This window comes from Toxotes jaculatrix, chromosome 9 (assembly GCF_017976425.1).
Source record: "Toxotes jaculatrix isolate fToxJac2 chromosome 9, fToxJac2.pri, whole genome shotgun sequence".
NCBI classification, from domain to species: Eukaryota; Metazoa; Chordata; class Actinopteri; family Toxotidae; genus Toxotes; species Toxotes jaculatrix.
In genome coordinates, this window is record NC_054402.1 from 11,172,977 (window position 1) to 11,197,871 (window position 24,895).

At 40.2% G+C, this 24,895-nt stretch overlaps 1 protein-coding gene across 2 annotated transcripts; it reads left to right on the forward strand.

Moving 5' to 3' along the window:
- Nucleotides 1-12,594: 12,594 nt before the first annotated feature.
- On the forward strand, nucleotides 12,595-23,995 carry rab4b (RAB4B, member RAS oncogene family). Of its 2 annotated transcripts, none has more exons than XM_041046546.1 (8): nucleotides 12,595-12,745; nucleotides 17,379-17,459; nucleotides 18,728-18,842; nucleotides 19,122-19,184; nucleotides 21,091-21,245; nucleotides 21,378-21,473; nucleotides 21,611-21,787; nucleotides 21,958-23,995. In XM_041046546.1, the coding sequence occupies exons 1-7, from the start codon at nucleotides 12,730-12,732 to the stop codon at nucleotides 21,724-21,726; spliced, it is 642 nt and encodes a 213-aa protein (XP_040902480.1). In that variant the 5' UTR covers nucleotides 12,595-12,729; the 3' UTR covers nucleotides 21,727-21,787; nucleotides 21,958-23,995. The 2 variants fall into 2 exon arrangements, with proteins under 2 accessions (XP_040902480.1, XP_040902481.1); XM_041046547.1 differs by lacking the exon at nucleotides 21,958-23,995 and adding an exon at nucleotides 21,899-21,957.
- Nucleotides 23,996-24,895: the final 900 nt, after the last annotated feature.

Below are 24,895 nucleotides of genomic sequence, written 5' to 3' on the forward strand. Positions count from 1 at the left end.
TGGTGTGGATTTTATTTCTACTGTGAGGCATCGTCACAAGGTGAGTTTAAATTAACATTATATTAAAATATTAGGTTTGAGTTTGGATGCTGTGGCTGCAATAGAGTCAACCATGTACTTTAACCTGACTTTGTGCTTATTAATAGCCTGGAAAGACTAAATACTTGGCCTTGATGTTAGCATAAAAAAATCGTACATTACTCATGATGGACTGACTTTACTTTAATCAGTCATGCTTTTGATAGATGCTAAAAATTGTGAAAATACAAGCACTTAGGGTTAGTTTTAAACTTGTCCGCAATAAAAAAAGAAAAGATTTTTCATTTGTGGGCCACTGAACTAACTAGATGGTTTGCTAGCGGACATTAACATTAGCTTAGTAAAGCTAGCTTGTTAGACAGCTAGGCTAAGTCTAGGACAAAATAAGCAATACTGTGGGTGGAAGATTGACATCCAATGGCTTTGCACGCTCCTTGCATTTATATCGACCAGTAAGTACAGACGTTAATGTATTAATGTTGTTTAATAATTGTTTATGTACCGATAATTACTTGTGACAATAATGTTGAACATGCTGCAGAGGTAAGTTAATCTACAACTCAAATTGAGAGCGGACATTTTCTCGTCGCCTTTGCCCCGCCTTTGTGTGTGTGTGTGTGTGTGTGTGTGTGTGTGTGTGTAAAAGGACCATGCTCAAGTACAGCTGTGGATACAGTAGTTACATTGTTTGTTTATGCTTCACAGGATGTCTGGTCTGTATCAGTGTGAACTCCATGGAGATCAACAAGGAGCAAGGTGTATCACTCTCAAGAGAATGGTTGAACTTTGAAATTCAAGTGTTTGGCCATGAAAGTAGAACAACAAGTCTGTCAGTCTTGAGAAATAAGGTGAGGAAACATGTGTTGTCCAAGGCCCGTGCTCAGGCTGTGAAGGTGGCAGAGCAACAGAAAGAAACTGCCATTGAGAATGCAATGGAGACCATGACTGAGTCCTACATGAAGGAAACTGAAGCTGTGTTTCGAACAGCCTACCATCTGGCCAAAAAGAACCGACCATGAGAGCCTCATTGAGCTGCAGGAACTGAATGGTGTAAAAATGGGCTCAATACTTCATTCACGTTACAGCGCAACACAAATAATACAACATGTTGCTAGAGAGATGCAGAGCAAAATCGTCAGTAGCATTTTAGCATCATCCAGTAAGTTAGCTGTCCTGATTGACGAGGCATCTTCTTTAAGTCACAAGGGTGTCATGACAGTTTCTATTAAAGCATCAATTCAAGAAGAAAGCCCTGAGTTAATATTCCTGGAACTTGTTGAACTGGAAAATCAACGAGCAGATGACATAGTACAGGCGTTACTCACCTGTTTAACTGATGCTGGCTTTACAGAACAGTGGCTTCATGAAAACTGGGTAACATTTGTATCTGATGGAGCCAGTGTCGTGCTAGGAAAGAAGTCAGGAGTAGCAACCAGGCTGACTTGGAAATTCCTGAAGCTTTTTGTATGGCACTGTAGGAACCATAGACTTGAACTTGCTGTGTCAGATGCAGTTGATGAGGTAAACTCTGTCAGTCACTTTAAAACTTTTATCCAGAAGCTTTACTCTCTGTATAGTGCGTCAAATAAAAATGAACATGAACTTGTAAATGCAGAGCAGAGCATCTGCTGAAACGCTCAATCAGAGTGATCCAGTCATTCAAAGAGAGTCCAGGAGGCTTTAGAAGCAAAACAGACTGGGGAGTATCGCTCTATAACCCTGAAAACAAATGCAAAGCTGAAGTCCATCAATCCAGGTCAGTTCTTACAAAGCCTTGTGAACAATCTGGAGAAGTGCTTATCTTTTGAAGATGAGACCATCATGGACCTCAGCATCCTTGATCAGAGTAAGTGGCCATCAAAGCCCAGCATTCGACATGGTGAAGAACAAGTTAAGCGACTGTGCAAGCGATTTAACTCGTGCACAGACCAAGCACTGAATGGGATGCGGGACCTACAGCAGAGTGTGAGAGGAACTTTAGCCTTATGAGCAATATAAGCTCAGACAAGAGGGCTGTCCTTCTGATCTCAAACATATCAAACTTGATGATGATTAATATCAACGGCCCACCAACTTTCGGGTTTGATCCTAGAAAATATACAAGGACCTGGTTGAAGAGCCATCGTACTGCCTCTTCTGTGCGTTCCAGACAGTGCAGTGTGAAAACTCCTGAAAGCAAATCTGTCTGGAATGTACTTTAGTATGTATCCCCTTAAATGAACACGTTATGAACGAACATGCCCACTGAAGGAAGTGCAAGCTGAGTGAAAGCTGATCCTATTTTCCCTTTGTATGAAGTCTTTAGTCTGGTGATATTCTGTTTTTGACAAAGCATTAATTCAAAAAATGATGATATTCAATATTTGTAGCGATATTTATGTATATCTAACGAAGTATGCTAAAATAGTGTTCAGCTATTGAAAACCAAATAATTTATTTAAATTTTCTGACTGCACTTTTAAGTTTATCTGATTGGTTTTGATGTTTGGAAGAGAGTGATTTGTGTGTTTTATTTAAGATGAAATATGAACAAGGATGCATTGTCAACTTCAGATTTGAAGTATTTTATTTAAATTAATGTTCAAAAAATAACTGAAACACCATGTTTGCCTCATGATAAATGCATTTTACATTCATCCAGGCTGCTTGTGTGACCAGTAGTAACTACAAACTGCTCCTAATCAAGTCATGATCATTTTATAATAGTGCGCAAGTAGAAATGACGGATTTCTGGGTAAACTTAACAGAGTAGCCTTACATGTCACTGTTTCTAAATCGGCTTTTTTTCTAGACTACTTTAAAAAAAAAAAAGGTGAAAATTGAGTATACCCACTTCTCCATGGACCACTACACCACTGGTATTGGACAAGATGAAATGAACATAAACTGCTGGTCGCCGACTCTTTTTAACACGAACAGTGATTTTATCTGGCCAAGACCAGTTTTGTTTTAAGTGCACGCTATATTTAGGAATTTAAACTGGCATGTCTTCTCTATCCTCTGCCCACCTCTCAGGCCTTCTTCTGTGTGTTGTATGAGCTGAAGATCAACTCTTCACCAGCTCTAGTTAGGAGTGCCAGGACTGCCACATCTATTCTTTCCATGGACTGTCTGCAGATGTTGGACACATCTCTGGCTTTGGGGTATTCATGTTTTCAGAGAGAAAATACAAATTCTTTCAGACGAGTTGGCTGAGCTGAAGAGCCTAACGTGGCATTTTATGGGAGTGCTACCTTGATGCAAATGAACTGGCTGTGCAAAACATGTAATTTCACTACATCATTTCATCAATATTTGTCCAGGTATCACCCACAGACAACTAAGCCAGGCTGCCTCCTTTCCTTCACATACCAAGTGTGTAATTCATGCTATTTTGCCTCCGAAAGACAATATTTTAAGCACCTTGGAAGCCATCTTAAAAAGTTTGAAACTGTGCCTTGTGTTTTTTAAAGAAAGTTTTAATTTTTAATAAACATAGTAGATAAATAATGGCCTTTGTTTTGTTTTTTTGTTTGTTTTATAGCTGATGAGTTCAAACCCTTTGCCTTGCACAGCAATGTGCGCATGCATCACTTAATTTTGGACGTTGGGAGGGCGCTTTACCTGCTGTGATTCCAGCCACCGCTGCGTTGTTTTTTTCAGCTGCAGCTTTGAATGTAAGTTAAGATTCCTGTTAAATTTGTTGCCGCGTATCATATCGAGAATGCAAGTGTTCACTTATGGAATTTTAAGATGTTTATAAGAGTTGCAGTCGGCACACTAATATGCCGCGCATGCCGAAGCCGGATCAACAGTTTGAATGTGTGACATCAATGTCTCTTGGCTTTGTTGATGACTTATATTAGGAGAGAAAACACATGAAGAACTATCATAGTCTTTGGGATTTCGGTCTAAAAAGGGAAATCAGCCTGTAAATTAGACTTTCAGCAGACTTACATGCACGTCGTTTCGAGTATTGTAAAAAAAACATATTTACAGCCTGGTACATTTTTTGTTTTTGGTCTCTATTGATAGTTTCCACCTCCGTGAACACTGTGGGGGGGAATTTTTTTGTACCACAACCGTTTTAGTGTTATTTAGGCTAATAAATTAGGGCGTGGTTACGTTGAGTGACAGCCCATTGACACGCACAGGCAGTTAGCTCTTTGCTAAAGCATCAGCTGGGCTAGGCGGCTACATTCAGAGGGCTCCGGCTACCTCCAGCGGTTGACAGAGGCTGCAGTGTCCGTGTTTGTTTGCCAATGTTCGGATAGGTTTTTGTGATAGCATGGCTTGTTGTAGTGTAGACCGTACTAACCGACCGTCGAAGGATTCTGTGTAGCAGTTTTTTCGGGAGAGTGCGGTATGTTGTGCCAGTTTTTACTTAAAGTGACTTTAAAGCTAGGCCATAACAGTAACACATTATTTATTTACTTTATTTAATTTAAATATGTGCATATATTTCAGGATGTGGTGCATCTATGGGAACAATGACTTTGGAACTGAAATATAGTATTTAAGAAATATACCTTTCTGAAAAAAAAGTGGTCTCGTGGCACAACTTGCCCCTGGTGCGGGGTACGTCGAGCCTTTGGAGAGCATACATTGGGGTAAATTGTGCCATTAATTATTCAAGTAAAACAGTATATTTTAATCTCAGAAACTGTATTGCTATATAAAAGACACATTCAACACAAAATTACTCATTTAAGGTTTATTTAAAGTTATTTTACAACATTAATGGCCAATATTTCACTTATTGAGCCATTGCTGTTTACATTCAGATTTACATAAGTTGAAGCTATTTGCTTTTAATAAGAACCCAGTTTTGCTTCTCTGTGAACTATCTGCATGGTAATAACTGATAATAAGCATTTCCTGGGGAAATAATTATTATTGTTCCCTATTACCTTTTCTTAATAAATGCACACTTAATCAAACCTGCTGTTTCCTCTCTAATCCAGCTGGCAGGGATATTGATGTCATTTCTTGCATACTCAAAAGCCACAGTGACATCTTATCAGGTCCATTGCCAAGTAACGGAATAGCATACAGTGTGTCATATACCAGCCACACACTGACACAGTATACATTCCTCTGTGTGAGAAGAAAGGAAAAGAGTAGAACAAAGAGGACGGCAGCATGAGGCGGGGCTGAGTTTGTGTTTAGAGCTTTCTGACGGGATGTGGGACAAGAACACAATTAGAGGGGCTTAAAGGAGGGCAGCAGCAGGGGGAGCAGAGTGGTGAGGAGGTGAGCCACACTCACCTGCAAGAGCGGTCCGACCAAAGCGCAGGTGTTGCACACCTGGGGCTTTGGGCGTCCCCATTAGCCATAGATTAACCCACCCTACTGAGGTCAATGACCCTCTCTCCTGTTACAAATAGAGAAGAGATTTTGTGAGGTGGAATTAGGATACATTAGTAGGTTTAGGCTTTTGACAGCACCTCTTTTAAGTTTACAGATGAATTTGTTACATGTTTGGCTACAACTAATGATTATGTCTATCAATTATTCAGTTTTTTCTTTTTTTTATTAGTATATTTATTATTTAGTCTGTAAAATGTATACATAGTAGTACAAAATAGTGAAAAATGTCTATCAAAATATGCCACATATATACATATATACATACATAATATACATAATATCCCAGAACCCAAAGTAATGTCCTACAATTGCAAAGATTTGCATTTTACAATGATACAAAACAGATGAAAGCAGCAAATCCTCACATTTAAGAACATGGATCCAGCATTTGATTGGCATTTTTGCTCACAAATGGACTAATCTTTTATTGTTTGAGTACTAATTACGTGTTAAATGGATTAAAACTCACTCTGCATGATTGGTTGTGTTTGATTTAATAATTTTGAACCATTACAAAACCACATAGCTGATAAGAGAGTCAGAAAATGAATGAAGAACACGTCTATGGTGAGCAATACCAGCAATATTATTCCTTCTTGAGACACAGAGAGGATGTGCACAGACATATATCTTTGATTTGTGGACACATGGGTGTTGTGGTCAGTGATGTCATCCATCATGTCTCCTGACATCATCCTTAGGGGACTGTTTTCTCTCACTGACACATCGCTGCAGGGCCGGCCAAGGGCGTGCATGAACTTGCAAGAGCGCACAAATGAATACCATGTCTTGGAGAGGCGCTCCGGTTCACATACTCACTTCTGAATTTCATTACAGACAAGTTCCACTGACCTAGATTGTGCCGTTTGTCCTCACTTAAAAAAAAAAAAAAATCTATCAACTTCAGTTTGGGTTTTGTTTTAGCAACATGCCTTCATTTTGATGTATAACCTTTTAAGAATTCAATACATAATTATCCCTCCTGGCAGGGATTTGTGTAACATCTGTATTTACTTCACAATAATAGCAAACCATAGACTAAAGTAAGTGATGCAAGTTGTCTTTACATAACAAAGCGAGGGAATCAAACAATTATGGGATTATATCTGTGTCGAGAGGATAAATTCTCAGGCTTTCTGACAGGTGTGAGAGGAAGGGGAAAAAGAGAGAAGGGTTTGGCATATGTTTGTGCCTGAGGGAGGTATATGAGCCCGCTGTGACTCTGTGAGAACGTGAGAGATAACCTCTGAGATAGGGGAGTTAGTGGCAAAGAAAGCAATTCAGGCAAGGAAAGATAGACACAGATTGAGTAACTAATAATTAGGCTGTAATGTTTTTGAGATTGTTTTTGTTCTACATAGATACTATAAATGTATCCTGGAGAGAGATAATAGGTAAAGAGGCTTTGTGGATAGCAGGGATTTCCTCCCTCCTCTGCACACACACACACACACACACGCATGCACACACACACACACAACACACAGATACAATATAAGGGGCAGAGCCTTTTCTTTTCAGCAAACATCAGCCTTTGTGTACGTGCAGTCTGGCATGTTTCTGAAAGGCCTGATGTTTTCTGGAGGGGTCTTTTCAGTTAAGTGGGTGTTGAAAGAGGGACTGACAATCACATTTGCAGAATACCCCTAAATGAAAAAATATGACTTCTTCTCATTTGCAGTGCTGGAGCTGAAAAGAGAACACGCACTGACAGCCAGCTATAGAAGTGAGGAGATGTGGCACCTCTGGCTACCCTTTCACTTTTTACCCACGGGGACGTGCAAGATGATCTTCACGGCAGATCTGTATGAATTCCACACATCGTGAATGACATCATGCAAAGATTCCTAAACAAGTTACATCCAGCAGGCATGCAAGTGAGAGAAGATGATAAGACCTTCCATATGTCAATATGTGTCATAACATGAGGCAAAAGGCTGTGATTGATTATTTTAATGGAGGCCAAGAAGAAGACAGGAACACATCAGGACATGTTGCTAATTGAAATATCATGTGGTAATTTTTTTTTTCTCTTATGATTTCAGCAATAGCCTTTGGCTGATGGTTCCAAGGCTTCAAGAAACCGACTGATGCAATGTGTGAAAATAACACTGTTTTTGTTGAAATTTCACTGAACCTTGTAGGAGAATACATGTTTCGAACAACAGGAACCTATAGCACAAACACGCTGAGTCTAACAATGTTGTATTGTCTTCCTTCAGGATGTCAGCCATGCTCACTTTTCTTCATTGTTTTCTTTCCCTCCCCCAGTGACTGATTTTCTCACCTCAACAAAAGTTTTCTTCAGTGCTCTTTTTCCTTCTCAGGTCTTTTTGGGGTGGTTTCCCAAGATTAAGGGTATTTTTTTAAAAAGCAGATATTTTGACTTATCATGGGTTTTACCAATAATGTTAACGATGGCTCTGCTGTATTAAAGAGTCCCAGTAAGTCATGATAGTGTCACTGTGAGCCGGCATGTACTCACAATGTCAGGACCCTGAAAGTGAAGCAGCTAAATGGAATTTAGGCAGCATTAATTTATTATTTACACCTGTGCTTCTTCTACTGTGGCGTGTCAAAATGTCTTCTGCAAAAATAAAGACAGTTATTTTAATCTAGAAAACAAAGATCAATCCCTGTTTGGAGAACTGGCGTAGGGTGTTTTGCACCTACAGCCAGATGGAGAAATGTAGTTTGTTGGTAGATTGGAATATATCTTTTTTACATGTTGTACTTCCAAGTGAAAAAAAAAAGAAGTTGCAGCCAAAAAGCAAACAACGTGAAACCTTCTTCCTGACCACAAACAACCTTTGGCTCTTCTCGTTTTCTCCTCCAGGCTGTGGTGTGACAGTGCGAAAAGTGGAAGGAGAGCAGAATTGGTGGTGTGAAGGTGAAGAGAGGTGAGTTTGTGCACTGATAGCAGAAGATATATAGAGGAAGCTGCTGGGGTTTAGATAGTGATCTTCCACCAAAGAGGTCAGCAGGATTCTTTCCACTAACATAGCCTGTCCTGTTCACACTCTTAACCCCTGACCTCTCCTGACTTCATCTCTACTTTAACTAACCTCACTCTCTGCAAAGCAATACTGGTTTAAGAACTGAATAAACATACATGCATTTAGCCTAACCTTTATTTAAAAAAAAAAAAAAATAAGGTGGACTAGATGTTAAAAACACCTCTCCAGTAGAATAGTTCCACAAAGCCACTGAAACCATTAATGTAGGATCTGTTGCAGGACTGTTGTATTGGACTGCATTAGCATTAGTTATATGTCCCTAATATTGACAAGCGGTGCAGTTCAGAAATGCACTTGTGAGCAGATTTCTTTGAGCAAAATTATTGTGAACTCCTGTTAAATGCTCTTAATGTTTTACTTTGCTGCATATTGTATGTAGGTTTATTGCCTGTATGCATCCCTTTGCATTTTTTAAAATTAAGTGGTGGAATTTTTATCATTCGTAAATATGGATAAACTCTATGTGACTCTGCTAGAGAAGAGTCATAAATCCTTAGTCCAGTCTGCCAACTCATGTGGAATAGATTTACTATGTGAACATCAAACATATACAGAGGCGATATTTGGCGTCTAGGCTCTGACCTCGTCACTTCCCTCAAAAATACAACAAGCTCAGAGGAGATTTGAAGTGGGGATGGTTAGTGATATTGCCAGGCACACAAACACCAACTGAACAGAGTCAAGAGCACTACTCATGATCTCCATGTTAGCCAAAGTAACAAAAATTGAGCTTGATGAGGTGAATCAGTGATCCTTAACATTTTTGCAGTGAGTACTCTCGTTTGGGAAGAGTCACTACAGACACAAGCTGACAGAAAAACTCTGCTTTTAGCCTGAAGTGCATGTTTGTGCCTGATGGCTTATGTGAAGGCTACAGAGAAAAAGATTATATCTCCAAAAGTCGTTCTAAAAAGGAATTATTGCAAAGGGTGTGTTGAATATATGCTGCAGCAAGCAGAGTATGCCATTTGTGAATGTAGAGATACAACTGGCCTGCCTGATCTAGCTTGCAGGGTTTGTTCCATTAAATTAACCCCTGAACTACACTTTGGCTCCCACCATTGTGGGATAATATGAGATGTCTGGGTTGTTGCTGTCTTGGGTTTGCATGGACCCTTGAACCCACTGACATTCTTCTGTTCCTTTAGAACCAGGTCTCACTTCAGTAACTTTGTATGTCCACCTACAGAGTGAACTCACAATAAGTGGAATGGAAGGTTTAAAGCTTCTCTGAATCTTCGGAAAAAATTCTAAGTAACATTTATCAAACAGAAAAAATATTCTATTTAATAAAGGCAAATTTAATGGCCCCTCTGCCAAGTTAAAACCAATAGGTCTGCAGGTCTCTGGGTAGGCTGTAAAGCCTTCGTGCTATTTTAGATTACCTTTCCACAACACATCTGCTAGGACCATAAAGGAAGTTGCCTTTTAGCATGTAACCTTCAAGTCAAAATAACTTAGCCTTAACCCTTAGGTGAATGATGGATTTCTGGGGAGACATGCAACCTTTACATGGTAAATAAAATAAATAATAATAAAAGTATAACAATAAAAGTATGTTCTAAGTATGATTATGAACATTGTAAGATTGTCATCCCTTTATGGGAGTTATAGATAAAATGTGATACAGTAGACTTGTCTATTTATAGCTGACTGTAGGGGTCCTACTGCGTTACATCTCTCTTGATACCTACCTTTCTCTTTTATGCTTAGCCCTCAGAATGACACATGCTCTTTTATTCCTCTTACCCATTCAAACCCTGCAGCCCCTCTTTGACGTGTGGCTCCCGTTCCCTTTACTTACAGTAGTTCAAATAGCCTGGGGTTTCTGCTCTAATGTGTGGTGATCTACTTGAGGTTTACTGACTTGAGTGAAGTACAGTGAGGTGGAGAAGAAAATGAAGTAGATGCCCCAGCGTGCAAACAAACAATTGCACAAGCACTACTGTGCAGAGTAGGTATGCACATAAATACACCCCCTCAGTCTGAATCAGAGCTGTACAGTTTGTTCTCCACTCCAACACACATAACTATCTGTCTGAGAGCCCCATTAAGTTTTTGACAGTTGGGTTTTAGATTTGTGATTTTCCAAATTTTTTCTGTTGCTGCAGTCACAACGCCTCTATAGGCAGTGTCTGTCTGTTCAAGTAAATACCTTCTGCCTTTACAAAACTCTTGCTTCATCTCATTAATGAGTTCACACTTTATGGCTATGTTTACAGCACCATGTGGCTTAATAGCTGTTACTTCATAGAATCACTTTGTTTCTGTATATAAAACAGCTGGTTGTCAAGAATCCCTCTGTTTCACTGTATGGGCCAAGACTCGTGATGGGACAAACACCTTTATGTTTACAGTGATGCCAGCTAACCACAATGCTCACCTGTCTCATGAAGTGATTCACTGAAATGATGTTCTGGAAAATGACTCATTGTTTGTTGTGAACGTTGTGAATGTCTTTGGGTTTATGTGGGGCTTCCCCGGTGTGCTCATAGTGGACACATTTGTTTTGATCTTAGGTAGAGACTGTCTCAGTGGGACATGAAAGGGTCATGGCTACTTTCTATTTGACTTGTCTTGCTAAAAGTACCCATGAATCCAGCAGGCCTCTCTTTGCTGCTATTCTGAACTGTTAGGATAGTCCAAGGTCAAAGTCCCCAAACAACCCACACACAAGCTCCTTGTTTGCCATGCACTCCATAACAAATGTCTGCTCTGATGATGACACCTGCAATGAACCAGAGGACAAGAACTAGGACAAAGAAACAATGAGACACCCACAAAGGTAAGCACCCAACGGAAGCGCTTTTCTTTCTGCTTGATGCTCACCTTTGAGGCCAGCATGTCTTGTGGCCCACCTTAGGAAAACATCCGTGCCCCCACACGACGCTGAGCCTTGTGTTTCCTTCTGTCTTTAATCTTAGTGAAAAGAGCTTTTAACAAGGCTGGGGAGGATGAGGGGATCTGCCAAAGCAGAACAAAGGCAGGGAGGAACTCTGAGAGATAGTAGCAGAGTGGAAGGCTCTGTAATTTATCACCTGTTGCCCTTGGGCAGCCCTGCACTCCACACCCTAGGCTGTGTGTGAGTTTGTGTAATGCAAGTATGGAAAGGTGATGAATGAATAAGCAAAGAACAAGAAAACAGACATTCCTCATTCCTTTAAAACCTCAAAGACACTGCTTTGAGCAAATTTTACAGGGGAAAGTAGTCATCTGCTTGCCAAAGATACCACATTTATGCATAACTCTTTACCACAGATTGTGACACTACATGTACTGATTGCTGTTTTGTTTTTTGTTTTTTTTTGGCTAAGAAATTGTGCTTTGTACAAGTTGAATGTGCATTATGTGTCTGTGACATTTCAAAATTAACAAAATGTGCCAGAAATGTGAGCTCATGTTATGTCACGTCTTGTTGAGTTCTCAGTATATAGCCAGATTAGCCTACGCGTAATGCTGTCTCTGGAAACTTCAGTCCTCATCCATTTATCTTTGCCTGCCACCTTCTGGCCCCTTGTTGCACCTACAGATATATGTACATCTATAAATCTGAGGACGACTCTATATTGGTTATGTTTCGTTTCAGACTATAACAGAAACAGTTGGATTAGTCAGATTATTCTGACTAAGATAGAACTGCATTCTCTGAATCAAAACTGCGTTGCCTTTCAGTGAATAATCCCTGAGCAAAGGTGGTGAGACTAATGATACTTATCTAATGCTGCCTTCCCGTTCTTCACATGAGTAGTTTCTTTTCAGAACTGAAAACGACTTGTCACAAATGCAAGGAAATTACAGACAAAACAAAATTAAATCTGTAGTACAAAACCTTTCTATATTTTCTCTCTTATGAAATTAACGAAAACGGTTGTTTGACAATCTGAAGAACACGTTCTGCGAATTTATTAATGCATTAGCCGGTTCGATCGAATATTCTATGCGATCTAAAGGTGTAGTAATTGCGTATGCCACATATCCTACTCCAAATAAAATGCGTGTACAAACCACAACCACAAAAAAAAATCTGTTATCCCAAAGAAACCCCAAATTATTTTTCGTCCACTTTCTCCGGTTGGTCACGTTTACTAAGTGCAAAACTCCAACATGACAACGCCATGAACAACACCTGAACGCCACGCTAGACGACGAATGACGTAGCACGTAGTCGCTCTGTTTGGTTGTGGTCGGAGCAAAGGAAGCTAGGAAGGGATCAAGGAAACCTCTAGCATCGTAGATCAACACATTGAAGCGGTGTGAACCGAGCGAGCACACGGCTGCCACGGTACCGAGAGTACACTGAGTCCTTCATACAGCGAGGGTCAACATGTCTGAGACATACGGTATGTGTGTGCGGGAAGACTCTAATTTCATGCTTGCTAGCTGCTCTCTGCTGCGATGCACTGGCTGGGAGCAACGCTGCTAGTTAGCTGGCTACATCGTTAGCTTAGGTTAGCTGCTGGGTAACCTGCCACCTCATCATGTCTGCGGGTTTTAATAGTTATAACTAACGTTTTCCGTTGGCATTTCATTCAGAGAAACTGGTATGGCTTAAGCGCTTTGGCAGTAGTAGCTGACACCTCTTTGCTACGATGGCGAAGTACATTGCTTCCTTAAACGGTTCCTAACATGAGCAAACAGATGGTGAGACATTACCTGGTAAAAGTTCTAAACTTCAGACACAAAGCTTACAGTAACGTGTTGAAACATGAAGGGTGTGTTTGCAGACGCCGAGGTAACCTGAGCTGGTTGAAACTGAAGTAGACTGGGTGACCTTGTAAGCTGCAAGATTGTTTGCTTTTAGTCCTAGGTGCTGTGTATTTTTAGTTAAGAGGTAGCTATTAGCTACAGGGCCTATTTGAGGAAGTGAGATAGCTGCGGCTGATCATCCCTCAGTTACCTGTAGAGCAGCAGCTCTGAGGTGTGTTCCTATCCCGAATCCAAGTAATTTCACTTCACTGTTTGCCTCAGACAGTCTACTTTACCTGTTTCTGTGAGCACTGACATTATGACTGAGCACCAGTATTACTCACAGAAGTTACTGTTCTGCAGAAATTAATTTAACATGACTCTGCCTGATAGTAATGACAGCACAATAGGCCTGACACCATACCCCCAGTTGTTTTGAAATGGCACACCACCATCCTCTCCTGTTGAGCTTTCTCCATCTGTTTCTACTTGTTCGCTGTCTCCTTCCTTCCTTGTATGAAACTTCATCCCAGCAGGCAGTATTTATGTAGAAGTGCCAGCACTAATGGTAGCTGTAATAGCATTTTATTGATTTCTGTCTCAGTCTCCCATGCTGTCTCTTTTCCTGTAAGATCAGTAGTGGAACTGGTGAGAAGTAATATGAATACTAGAGCTACACGAATAAATCAATTAATCGACTGACAGACAATTAACCAATTGTTTTAGTTGTTTTTTCAAACAAAAGTGCAAAACATTTTCTTCTTCTAGCTTTTCAAATGAGACGATTTGCTGCTTTTATTTATGATTTATGAAGGTAAACTGAATATCTCACCTGTCACCACCTTGGACATTGGGAAATTATGTTGAGCATTTTTCACTGTTTGGTGACATTTTATAGACCAAATGATTAACTGAGAAACTAATCAGCAGATTACTCTGAAAATGAAAATAATTGTTAGGTGTAGCCCAAATAAAAACAGGGCCAAGTTAAACGATGGAAATGATGAAATTTATTCAAATTTTCATTAATTTGGTCTTTATTCAGTAGGACACTCTTTCATTAGTTTATTTTGCATAGTTAGAGAATATGTTGTAAATAAGAAAATAGAAATAAAAGAATATTATCATCTGGTCGATTTTAAGAAGCCATGCTCTGGGATTTATTATTCATTCAGAAATCAAGCCTTATTCTGATACTACTTCGAAAAGTTATTTTACTTGACCATTTGTTTATTGCTATCGTTATGTTTACTGTCCATGAAATTATGTCTCCACATTGCTCAGTTGTTTGACCAAAAGTCCAAAACCCCAAAATGTTTCTGATGTCAAGTCTGATGTCTTTTGCGCATTTTGTTGTGATATACATTTAATTGTATATGGATAAAACTGACATTCTTCCCATCAATCTATATTCATTACCCCTTATTGACAAAGTGAAAAAATGTTAAATTAAATCTTTACAAATTTATTAAAAATCAAAAACTGAAATTTCTGCTTTACAAAAGTATTCATAGACATAATTCAGTATTTTGCCCCTTTGGCAGCAGTTACAGCTTCCAGTTTTCTTGGGTAACTCTACAAACTTTGCACACTGGATTTGGGCAGTTTATCCCATTCTTTCTGGCATATCTTCTCAAGCTCTGTCAGATTAGACAGGAGGCATCTGTGAATTTCCATCTTCAGGTCTCTCCACAGAGAATTTAAGTCAGGGGCCATGGCTGGGCTGCTCAAGGACAGTCAAAGACTTGTCCCGAAGCCACTCCAGCGTTGTTTTGGCTGTATGCTTTGGGCCATTTTAATGCTGAAAGGTGAACCATTGCCCCAGTCTCAGGTCACATGCAGTTTGGAGCAGGTTTTTGTTTTTGGCTATATTCATCCTTCCCTCAGTTCTGACCATGAACTGATGATGTGATGAACTGATGAACTGATGATGTTAGCCAGGTGTTGAGCAGTACCTGGTCTTTGCCAGACATAGCGTTTGAACTTGTGTACAAAGAGTTCAGTTTTCGTCTCATCAGACCAGAGAATCTTTTTTCCATATGCTCTCTGAGCCCTTTAAATGCTGTTTGGCAAACTCCAATGGGGCTGTCATTTGCCTTTTACTCAAAGTGGCTTCCGTCTTGCCACTCTACCATAAAGGTACACTCAAGTGAAGTTCTAGACACATCTCAAGGACAATCAAAGCAAACAGGATGCACCTGACCACAATTTTTAGTTCCACAACAAAGGGTCTGAACACTTCTTTAAATCAGAGATTTCAGTTTCTGATTTCTAAAAATGTCTCCAACATGTTATTATGGGTTATTGAGTGTAAATATTGTAATTTTTTTTGTATTATTTGTATATATTGTTCTGTTTGATTTTGGAGTTATTGCAATATTTTTATTTTTACTTGATTTTCATTATACTATACTTTTATTCTTATTTGGTTTTTTCACTTCACTTATTTATTCTAGAGTTTTTTTCTCTTACTACACACTATGTGCAATTTTTCCTTTTCATTTTCAACTGGGAGCTAAGTAACAGTAAGAATTTCCCTACGGGGATCAATAAAGTTATTCTGATTCTGATTCTGATTCTGATTTTATCCATTTTGAAAATGAATGGCTTTCAGTACTTTCTGAAGCCTCTGTAAAACAATTAAAACCTCACATTAGAGAGATATATTGCTGAATTGATTACTCAGTTATCTAAATAGTTGGCAGTTAAATTTCTTTTTCTTTTTGATCAATTTATCCTCTCTTCCTGTTTGTCACTAGATCAGAGGATACACCAGATATAACCCTTAGGTAGATCCAGGCCTGAGTGTGTTAAGTGTTGTCGCAGTGTAAGTGAATGCAAATAACAGTGATAGTCTGTTCCCCCAGGGGTAATTTAATATTGATGTGTAAAGAATACAGTAGCCTGAAAGACTGCTGTTGAGAGGGCAACACTGCATTCCTCTCTCCCCATTGCTTTGACATATTGACAGCTTGATTGTTATATGCAGATCTCGCATGGGAATATGTGATGTCTGGGAAGATGCTGAAAAGCTGAGGCAAGCTTTTAAAACAGAGCTGTTAGCCTTTGAAACTGTCAGTTCTGCTGTCATGGCCATTGACAACGTGTGGTTGAGATGTAACGCTGACTGCTGTTGCAGGAGAAAACTTGAAGTGCTTGTAGGCACCTTTGCTGTAGCTGTTCCTGTTACCATGAATCTGACCTCCAGCTTGTGTTGTTTGAGGAAACACCCGCTTCAACAAACATAGGTGCACCATATACTGAACTGGCAGCGGTGTGTGTCGGCCGATGAAGGTGGCTCCCAAAGCACTAGCATAATGAGGGTAAATGTCACACAGGGACTAAAGATCAATCTCATCTGTTCCTCTTTTCTTTAAGCTAGTGTTTCTCTTGACCTTGTGTGGAGCTGAATATTCACAGGATGTACACCTGGCTGCTAATCTCAACAGCAGTCACTAATCATTTGCCAGGCCAGCACTTCTGCCCACAGAGCCGGCGCTTAAGCTTAAACTAAAAATTGCACACTGCTTTCACATTCCAACTGAAGCAGACTCTCAGGAGAAAAGGTGTAGTTAGCAGTCATTATTTGCTCTCACAGTCTTAGGAACATGCCATCACTCTCAGATTTCCTGTTATTCTTTTACTACCTCTCTGTGCATTAGTCACTAACACAGACTCACTTATGATTCTCACACACAAACACACACACTTTTCATCTCCTCAGTCATCACATTGTTTCATATCGTATGGATCTACTTGGAACTGCAGCACAGCCTAGGTGTGTAAATGCCCCCTGCACTATCCTTGGTCGCAGCACAGGAAAGCTGTCTGCACTGGCCTTCTTGCATTTCAGGGGGCCAAGTCATTCTGGATTATATATGTGGGTTGGGTTGTACTCTACAGAGCAAGAGCCCACTCTCCACAACAACAACATCTGTACAGCCAGCTGGCTGTGGTCATTCAATCTTTGCACAAGTCAGTTACCCTGAGCCGTGCTTTGCTCTAATGACGTGTTATTAAGTGCTGTTGCTTCTTCATGGCTTCAGACACCTCAGACAGACAAGCATAATAAATTAGAATCATAAGTAACTTACTGATTGCATGGGAAGCTTTGTAATTAGGAGGCTAATTTAAGGTTGTTGAATACTGTGAAAGTAGTAGCTCAGTGGGATTAACAGGAAATCTAGGGATTGTCCCTGTGGATGGAAGTGCAAAGAGCAGCAGGCTTGGGTTCTCCCCTGATGTCGGTGTTGCATTGATCTCCTACCTCCTCTCCTCTGCTTTCAGACTTCCTGTTTAAGTTCCTGGTGATTGGCAGTGCTGGGACGGGTAAATCCTGCCTCCTCCACCAGTTCATTGAGAACAAGTGTAAGTTTTCCCTCTTTAAAGCCCATTAATCACATCAGGGTTGCGTAAGAGTGAATTCATAGTTGTGTTGACACAGAGAAATGGACACAATCATGTAATTAGTGCTGTTGATTTCATTTGCTTGATGTCACACACATCTAATAAACCCTCTCATGTTCCTGTAAGGTTAGAATCCACTGAATTTTTCAACAAGTTCCTCCTGATAGAGTTATTCATTTACTTCTATGTGGAATCAAACTAAAGTGACTGGATGAATTGGGTCTGTCTAGATTCCTAACATTCTCTGTAGATAATTATCGAGCCAGCATGATATAACACACGACACCACAGCTCTCTGGCTCACAGCTGTCCTGGACTAACAAAAGAAAATACATGCTTAATGTTCCCATTTTTACAATGGTGGAATTTAATATCTTGGTGTTTTTTTTTTTGTAACCTGAAGGAACATTGTGCTACATCAGCTGTAATTTTTTATGGTTACATGACAGTTGATTTACACTTTCTCACAGTGGCTTCAGAATGTGACTACATGTACGGCTCTCTGACAGAGTCAACAAAACAGAACATTTTAAGCTTCAGGATAAATAAATCAGGATTTATTGCAGGCCTGTTGTATTGGATTGCATTAACCTGTACAAGTGTATCTAATAAACCTCTAATCCAGCGTATTAGTCATAAAAATATTACCCATTAAACTTCAAAACTGTGACAATGTTGATAACAAATTTAATAAGTCAGTAAAACATGTTTGTTTTTTTTTTACCTGTTGGCAAGCTATGTAATAAAAATTAGCAGCATATTTGCTATTAGCTGTGTAAAAATTTTTGCTTTTGGGAGTAAAAAAATAAATCTCAGACTCATACACACACTCACACACATGCTTGTATTAATTTGAGTAAAGGCTTTGTAGGTCCCTGTGCTGTCAGTGAAGAGGGAAAGGGTGGGCACATTGACAGTGTTAATCTCATCTAGACTCCCTCTAGTCTCTAATGTGGGTATGGTCTGTTTGAAGATAACAGCTTAAGTCCTTTGAACAAGCACAACACACCAACATATTATAGATAAGAAGTAAGATTGTGGGAGCAGAGTTGAAGATCTCCATTAAGGCAGTGCACACCTGTTGGCTAAATGTAAAGGCATCACCACATAATTTTGTAAGGAAAAAAAACATAATTACATTAATACAAAACGTGCAGGGGTTATTTGGTCTGCTGTGCTATTACCTCCCTTTTTTTTTTCATTCTCTTCTCTCTGCTATCCTGTTGCAGTTAAACAGGACTCCAACCACACCATTGGCGTGGAGTTCGGCTCCAGAGTGGTGAACGTTGGTGGAAAGACAGTCAAACTGCAGATCTGGGACACCGCGGGGCAGGAACGATTCCGGTAACAATATTTCCTGTGAAGGGTTTGGCAACCTTTTTAGGAATACAAGGTTAACATGAGTTACTGAGCACACGCTGTCTTTGGCCAACATCCAGTTTAAAACAGTTAAACACGGATGCATGTGGAAATGTGTAATTAAGTGGCTGACTGATGATAATAGTTAAAAGCACAGGAGAGTTTCTCACTCACCTTTCCAAGCCAAATTTCTGGCTGACACTAATGTGTTATTATTATTATTGAAGCTTTATTTTCACTAAGATTTCTGCACTCTGTCCACAGTTCTGTTACACGCAGCTACTACAGAGGAGCAGCTGGAGCACTCCTCGTCTATGATATTACCAGGTAAAACAAGTATTCCTTTTGCGTTGTTGTTCCACTTTTTTCATTAAATGAGAAAATAATAATTTAACCACAGAAAAAAAAAAATCAACAAAACACAACATTGAGGTTAGAGGAGCATACAACCAGATATTCACAGCAATGATGTTTTGAACTGCTGAAATTGGATCTGGCTGAACTTTAAATTAAAATTTACTGACCCATGAAGTTTAACTGTAAATACTATTTCACTTTACTCACTTTATTTTTACAAGCACCTATATTGTTGTTTTCAGTGGCAGGATTAAAAACCATAGTGTGTCCATACTATCTCCCGAAATTGTGCAATTTAATGACTATGTACTGGGACGCATAGGGTGAGATATGAATACCAGAGCCCGCTGACAGGCCTGTATTTTAAGGTTTGGGTTGCAATAAAGGGGTTGTGAAAACAAGACAGAGTGAATGTACTAATACACAGAGACAGGAATGTAATACACTTTGTGTTTGTGGGAATGTATGGTCTTTGTGTGGAGGGGAGGGGGGTAGAGGGCAGAGTGGCAGGAGCTGTAATATAGAGGCACGCTTTGGCAGGCAGCGGCAGCCGGGAAAGCAAAAGTCCATCACAGAAAGTGTCACCTGAGGAGAAAAAACAGGGAGAGTGGAGTGAGAAAACTGCGGGGGGGGGGGAGCACGGGATAGAGGAGATTCGAAAACAAGAGAATGAGCGGGAGATGGAGACGTGTATCACTTCTCGCAGGCGACAAGGTTAGCAGAAGATGGACGGGAAGATGGCAGATGGACGGGAAGGTAGCTGAAAGACGGAGAGCTCGTGTGAACCAGATTTCGGCCGAGCTGCTTGGTCCCATCAGCGTGTGGACGCTGAGTTGTGTCATTCTTTGGCTGTTTGTGAAAGCAGCTGTTAAACATCTCTCTGCTCACTCTGCTGACCCACACCCTTCTGCACACCTCACGGGCCTCATGTTACCATGGACACCAGGGTCCTGTCTCCACGGTGACCAGTGGCGTCAGCACCAAGAAGTTTCCATGAAAGTTGTGTGACTTATGAATTAAAGACATATGAGAGGCTGGTCTGCTAAGCCAGTTAGCTTTTAGCTAGTTAGCTTTGAGCAGGCCTATATTTGCTACTTTTTTTTCTCCATTGTGATTTAACATTTAGCAGCTGTTGTCTTATTTATGTGGTGCACAACACTTTAAGATGTTCGAGTATCAAAATTAAAATTTCAGTTCCATGAGACAGAATAAAGTGGGTAAGCTGGGTTTATCTTACCAGTCTGGCCTTAAATTAACTGGAGTGTAGCCAAAGCAGTTTGTTTTTTGTTTATCTCTGTTTTCTAGTTCTAGGGAATTTTTAAAGCTGTATTTTTTTTAAATAACATGTTTTTATGGTATAATATTTTTTTATAGTGAGGCAAGACACCAAAAAAATCAGATCTATCTGGGCAGCTGGTAGATGGTCTTTAGTCCTGGAAATAACCTGCAGCTAGAACGTTTTCATGTGTTTATATGAAGGCCACAATTTGCAGAAGGAAAATAAAAGTAAGTTCATGTTTTGGAGTTTAACAGCAGTTAATTAATTAATTTAGTAAACTGAAATGGGAGCAGTATCTCTCACACAAAGTAATGTCTGTTTTAAAGCCTTGAAAAAACTCCAACAGACTTGGACAGCAGATGTGCACACACTGCTGTTTATACTACCCTGGGTGTTTGTATACGCTGACATATTCACACATGCTCACATACAGTCCTCACTGATATGGGCAGGTGACAAAATTTGTATATCACGTGGAGCCTCGAGGCTATGCAGACAGGGTGAAGCTGAACATGTTATAGGCTGATCCTTTAACCTCAACAGTAAACTGGCCATTGTGTCCCACCATGTGTCCATGTGTCCTGTCCTGTCTTACAGCCGGGAGACATATAATGCCCTTACCAACTGGCTGACAGATGCACGGACACTGGCAAGCCCCAACATTGTTATTATCTTGTGTGGCAACAAGAAAGACCTGGACGCAGACAGAGAGGTGACCTTCCTAGAGGCCTCGCGCTTCGCTCAGGAGAACGGTAACTGATGTTAAACCTGTCATCCATTTTATGTCTTTGTTTTTTTGTCCACTTGCTTTTCATTTATGTTTCCCAATCCTGACATTTTTCTCTTCCCTTTTGCTTTATTTCTTCTGCTTTTTTTGCCTGAAGAGCTGATGTTTCTAGAGACCAGTGCTCTGACGGGGGAGAATGTGGAGGAGGGTTTTCTGAAGTGCGCTCGCACCATCCTCAACAAAATAGATTCAGGTAAACTTTCATAAGAGGTTGGGCTTGTGTGTGACAATATGCAAATATTTTTACTTGATGAAGTCTGTGCTTGAGTGCATGAAGCCCTTTTATCTAGTGTATATGTCCACATTGGTGATACGTTTCTTATTTCAAAGGGGAGTTGGACCCAGAGAGAATGGGTTCAGGTATCCAGTATGGAGATGCTTCATTGAGGCAGCTGCGACAGCCAAGAGGCACCACCACACAGAATAAGCAGCAGTGTAATTGCTAGGGATCGGGGCCCGACCCTCACCTCAGCCCATAGGCCCACACAGACAGGACATCCCCTACAGGTCAGTGTCATGTTATCAATTCCAGCTGTGACAGTGGTACTTATAAATAAGAGACTGAGAGACTTTACCTGAAATCTCTTTTTTTTTTTTTTTTTCCTTTACTTCCCAAAGTGTTGATAAGGGCATGTCAGTGATCACCCTCTCGTCTCTTTTCTCTTCCCACACCTCAGCTCCAGGTGTTTTTCGGTGTGTGGGACCCATCTCTCTGCAGTCTCACACACCTTGGATCACCTGGATGAGTGGTTGTGGAGATCACTGCAACCCCTGACCCCTGGCCTCCGGTAAGAGTCTCTACTTCTTACCTGAGGGGGTCAGCTTTGTACCTGCGTCTGGACAGGGAAACCCTTCAGTGTGAACACGCTGAGATCAGAAAGAAGATGAATCCTCTTCTTCAAAAGTCAGTTTCTCAGTTACTTACCAGACAAGGACAAGTCAAGGGTTGTGTGTATGGGCTGCCCTTCTTTTATCTACGTGCTTTTCCGTTCTGGTTTAAGTAACATCCACATGCTTTCTGCATTTGCACGTCATTGTTTGTAACTTATTATTGGCAAACTGTTTTGCGCATATTCATTGCTCGGGATTCATGATTTGTTTGGTCAGCGCCTTTGAGTTTTAACTTTCATGCAGGCACCTGTTGATATTTAGCTTTTTATAATCCATGACTTCAGTTAACTGTGCTTACCACAAGTTCAGCCTGTTATTAATAGTGACTAAGTGACAAACAGTCTAAATGTGACCTCTTATAAGTAACTTGCACAGATTTTGGGTTAGAGTTATTGTATAGAAATTGAAATCAGACGCTATTCAAATCTTTACAAAGGTTTCTGCAGTTGTTGTCCATGAATGCTTCACATCTGATCTGAAAGCATCTGATCTTGAAGCAGTTAATCTGTGGATTTGTGTGTGCTTCAGATCAAGACAAGACAAGACAAGCCCAAATATAGTACCCAGGACTTTTAGTCCCTCTGAAATGCGTTACATTGAGTTTTTGGAATTTTTGGTTTGCCTTAAAATGCACTGTTATGATGTAGAGTATTGGCCTTAGTAATGTAATCAGTAATTGTGGATCTACAGTATATTATTCTAAATCACCATGTCTCTAAAATGTCAAAGGGAATGGTCCAGTCACTCCATTCTACATCTGCATAGACAAGCCTGGGTCAGGTTGAAAGCACAAAAAAGAGAAATGTTGCTCTTTTATTTTACTCCAAAGGCCCGGAGGTCTGTACATGTGTATTATCAGATTCACGCCATGTTCAAGTCCCCATGTCTCTGGTCCTATCACAGAGAAAGATTAAGATCAGTGTTTGCAAAACTAACAGTGTTTTTGACTCCTCCTGCTGGGCTTTTTCTCCATGACCTTCCTCTGATTTATGCTGCTCTGCATGCACATACTGCATAAGGGACGTCACAGGAAACCGCAGTTGGCTTTGCCTCAGTGCCATGTTTGGGAAACTCTTCATGCCGCCCACCCGGTTCCCTCGTAGAGGTTTGACAGTGTTTAACCATGCATGGCTGTGAGTGCACCCTGACAAAAGTCTGGATTCTGTTTTTAACCTTTCAAGTAGTTTTCACTTCTGTTTGTCAAGCACAGAAGTAGCTCCGGTCTGCTCCGCTGCAGAATGTTAGTGAGTTTGTCGAGCCAACCCAGATGTTTTATCCTTAGAGCAGACCCTGTGTTGCCCCAGAGAGAAACAGGGACTTTCCACTGAAACATGGTTTCCTCTCTCTGTGTAACACTGACAGTATGGTTTGTGGTGCTGCTGGAGGAGAATGAGGTTGCGAGTTAGTGACCTAAAAATCAGTTGAGTCAACGGCACTGCTTCTGTCTGAACCACTTAGGGAGCAGGTCTTACGGACCCAGCCAAGAGGAGATCAAAACAAACTGCCTGCAAACTTTTTTTCTCATGTCTTCTCCTCAAGTGTTAGCATATGTTCACCCAGACAAACCATATGTAGTGAGCCAGCACACTGAAGGGAGAGACATGGTGAGCTGTGCAAACATGAGATGGTATAGGATATCAAGAGACAGATGGTCAAGAAAAATGTTTTCCATAAAATATTGGCATTGTGTGATAGTTTGTCTCCTTCTGCAAGTGCACTTTTACTTTTGAAATTTTCATTTTTGTTCTGTTTATATGCTGTAACTATAGAATTGTACATTTTATTTTACTTGAACTGTATTCTGTAATAAAGATTTTAATTGTAGATGTTATCATTTTTTACTAAATAACAACTGAGATTCTTAATTAGATTTCCTGGTTTCTGCTCTGACAAGGTAAGACTGTTGTCTTGAGGTTTCATTTGTTTATTGCTCACCGCTGACATGGAGGTTACCGTGAAAGGATGTTGACTTCCTGAGCTGTAGCAGGAACTCTGATTACTCATAGTCACAAGTTTTACCATCATCTATATTCAGTTGAACCAGAGTACGACCGCATTGATTTGTATGTATTTATTGTACAGTCTGTGATAAGCGCTCATCATAATAGCCATATGATATGCATTATTTTCTCACGTCTTCTAGTCTGGATTCAATCATGTGATGAACGCAATCCAACTCAGTTGTTGCTTAGTAACTACTGTTAAATAATCAACCTTAATACTACTGTACATCTCAAGTAACCTATGCTGTAAATAAGATTTGTCTATTGTCTACTGAGGGTGAGTGTTGCTCATTGATTGTAATGATTATGCAATTCCCAGTAAACTGCTTGTTTTTTCAGTTAATACCTTCCATTTGTCCTCTGGCTGTTAATGTTTATATCCTTGTCTTGTCTCTAAGCTTCTGTAGGGTCCTGTTAAAGTGCTCGGTTTGCCGCTCAAGGGAGTTAAAGTGCATCTGATCCTGGATATTGGTAATTCTGATGTTTTTCCCCTTCTCTCCTTTGTGCGCAAATGTGAGTGACAAGTGAACGCACATCAGGTTTATAGCAGTGCTGAGTTAACAGACCCTTAAATTTAACAGTTCAATCCATGTACATGATTCATTTGCCTCATCTTCCATTCTTCAGTCAAGTCTTCTCTCAAAGGCAGTCAGGGTGAGGTTAGGATATCAGAGGACTCATATGATGAAGAGTAAATGCCCTCTGTGTCCAATTGTCTAGA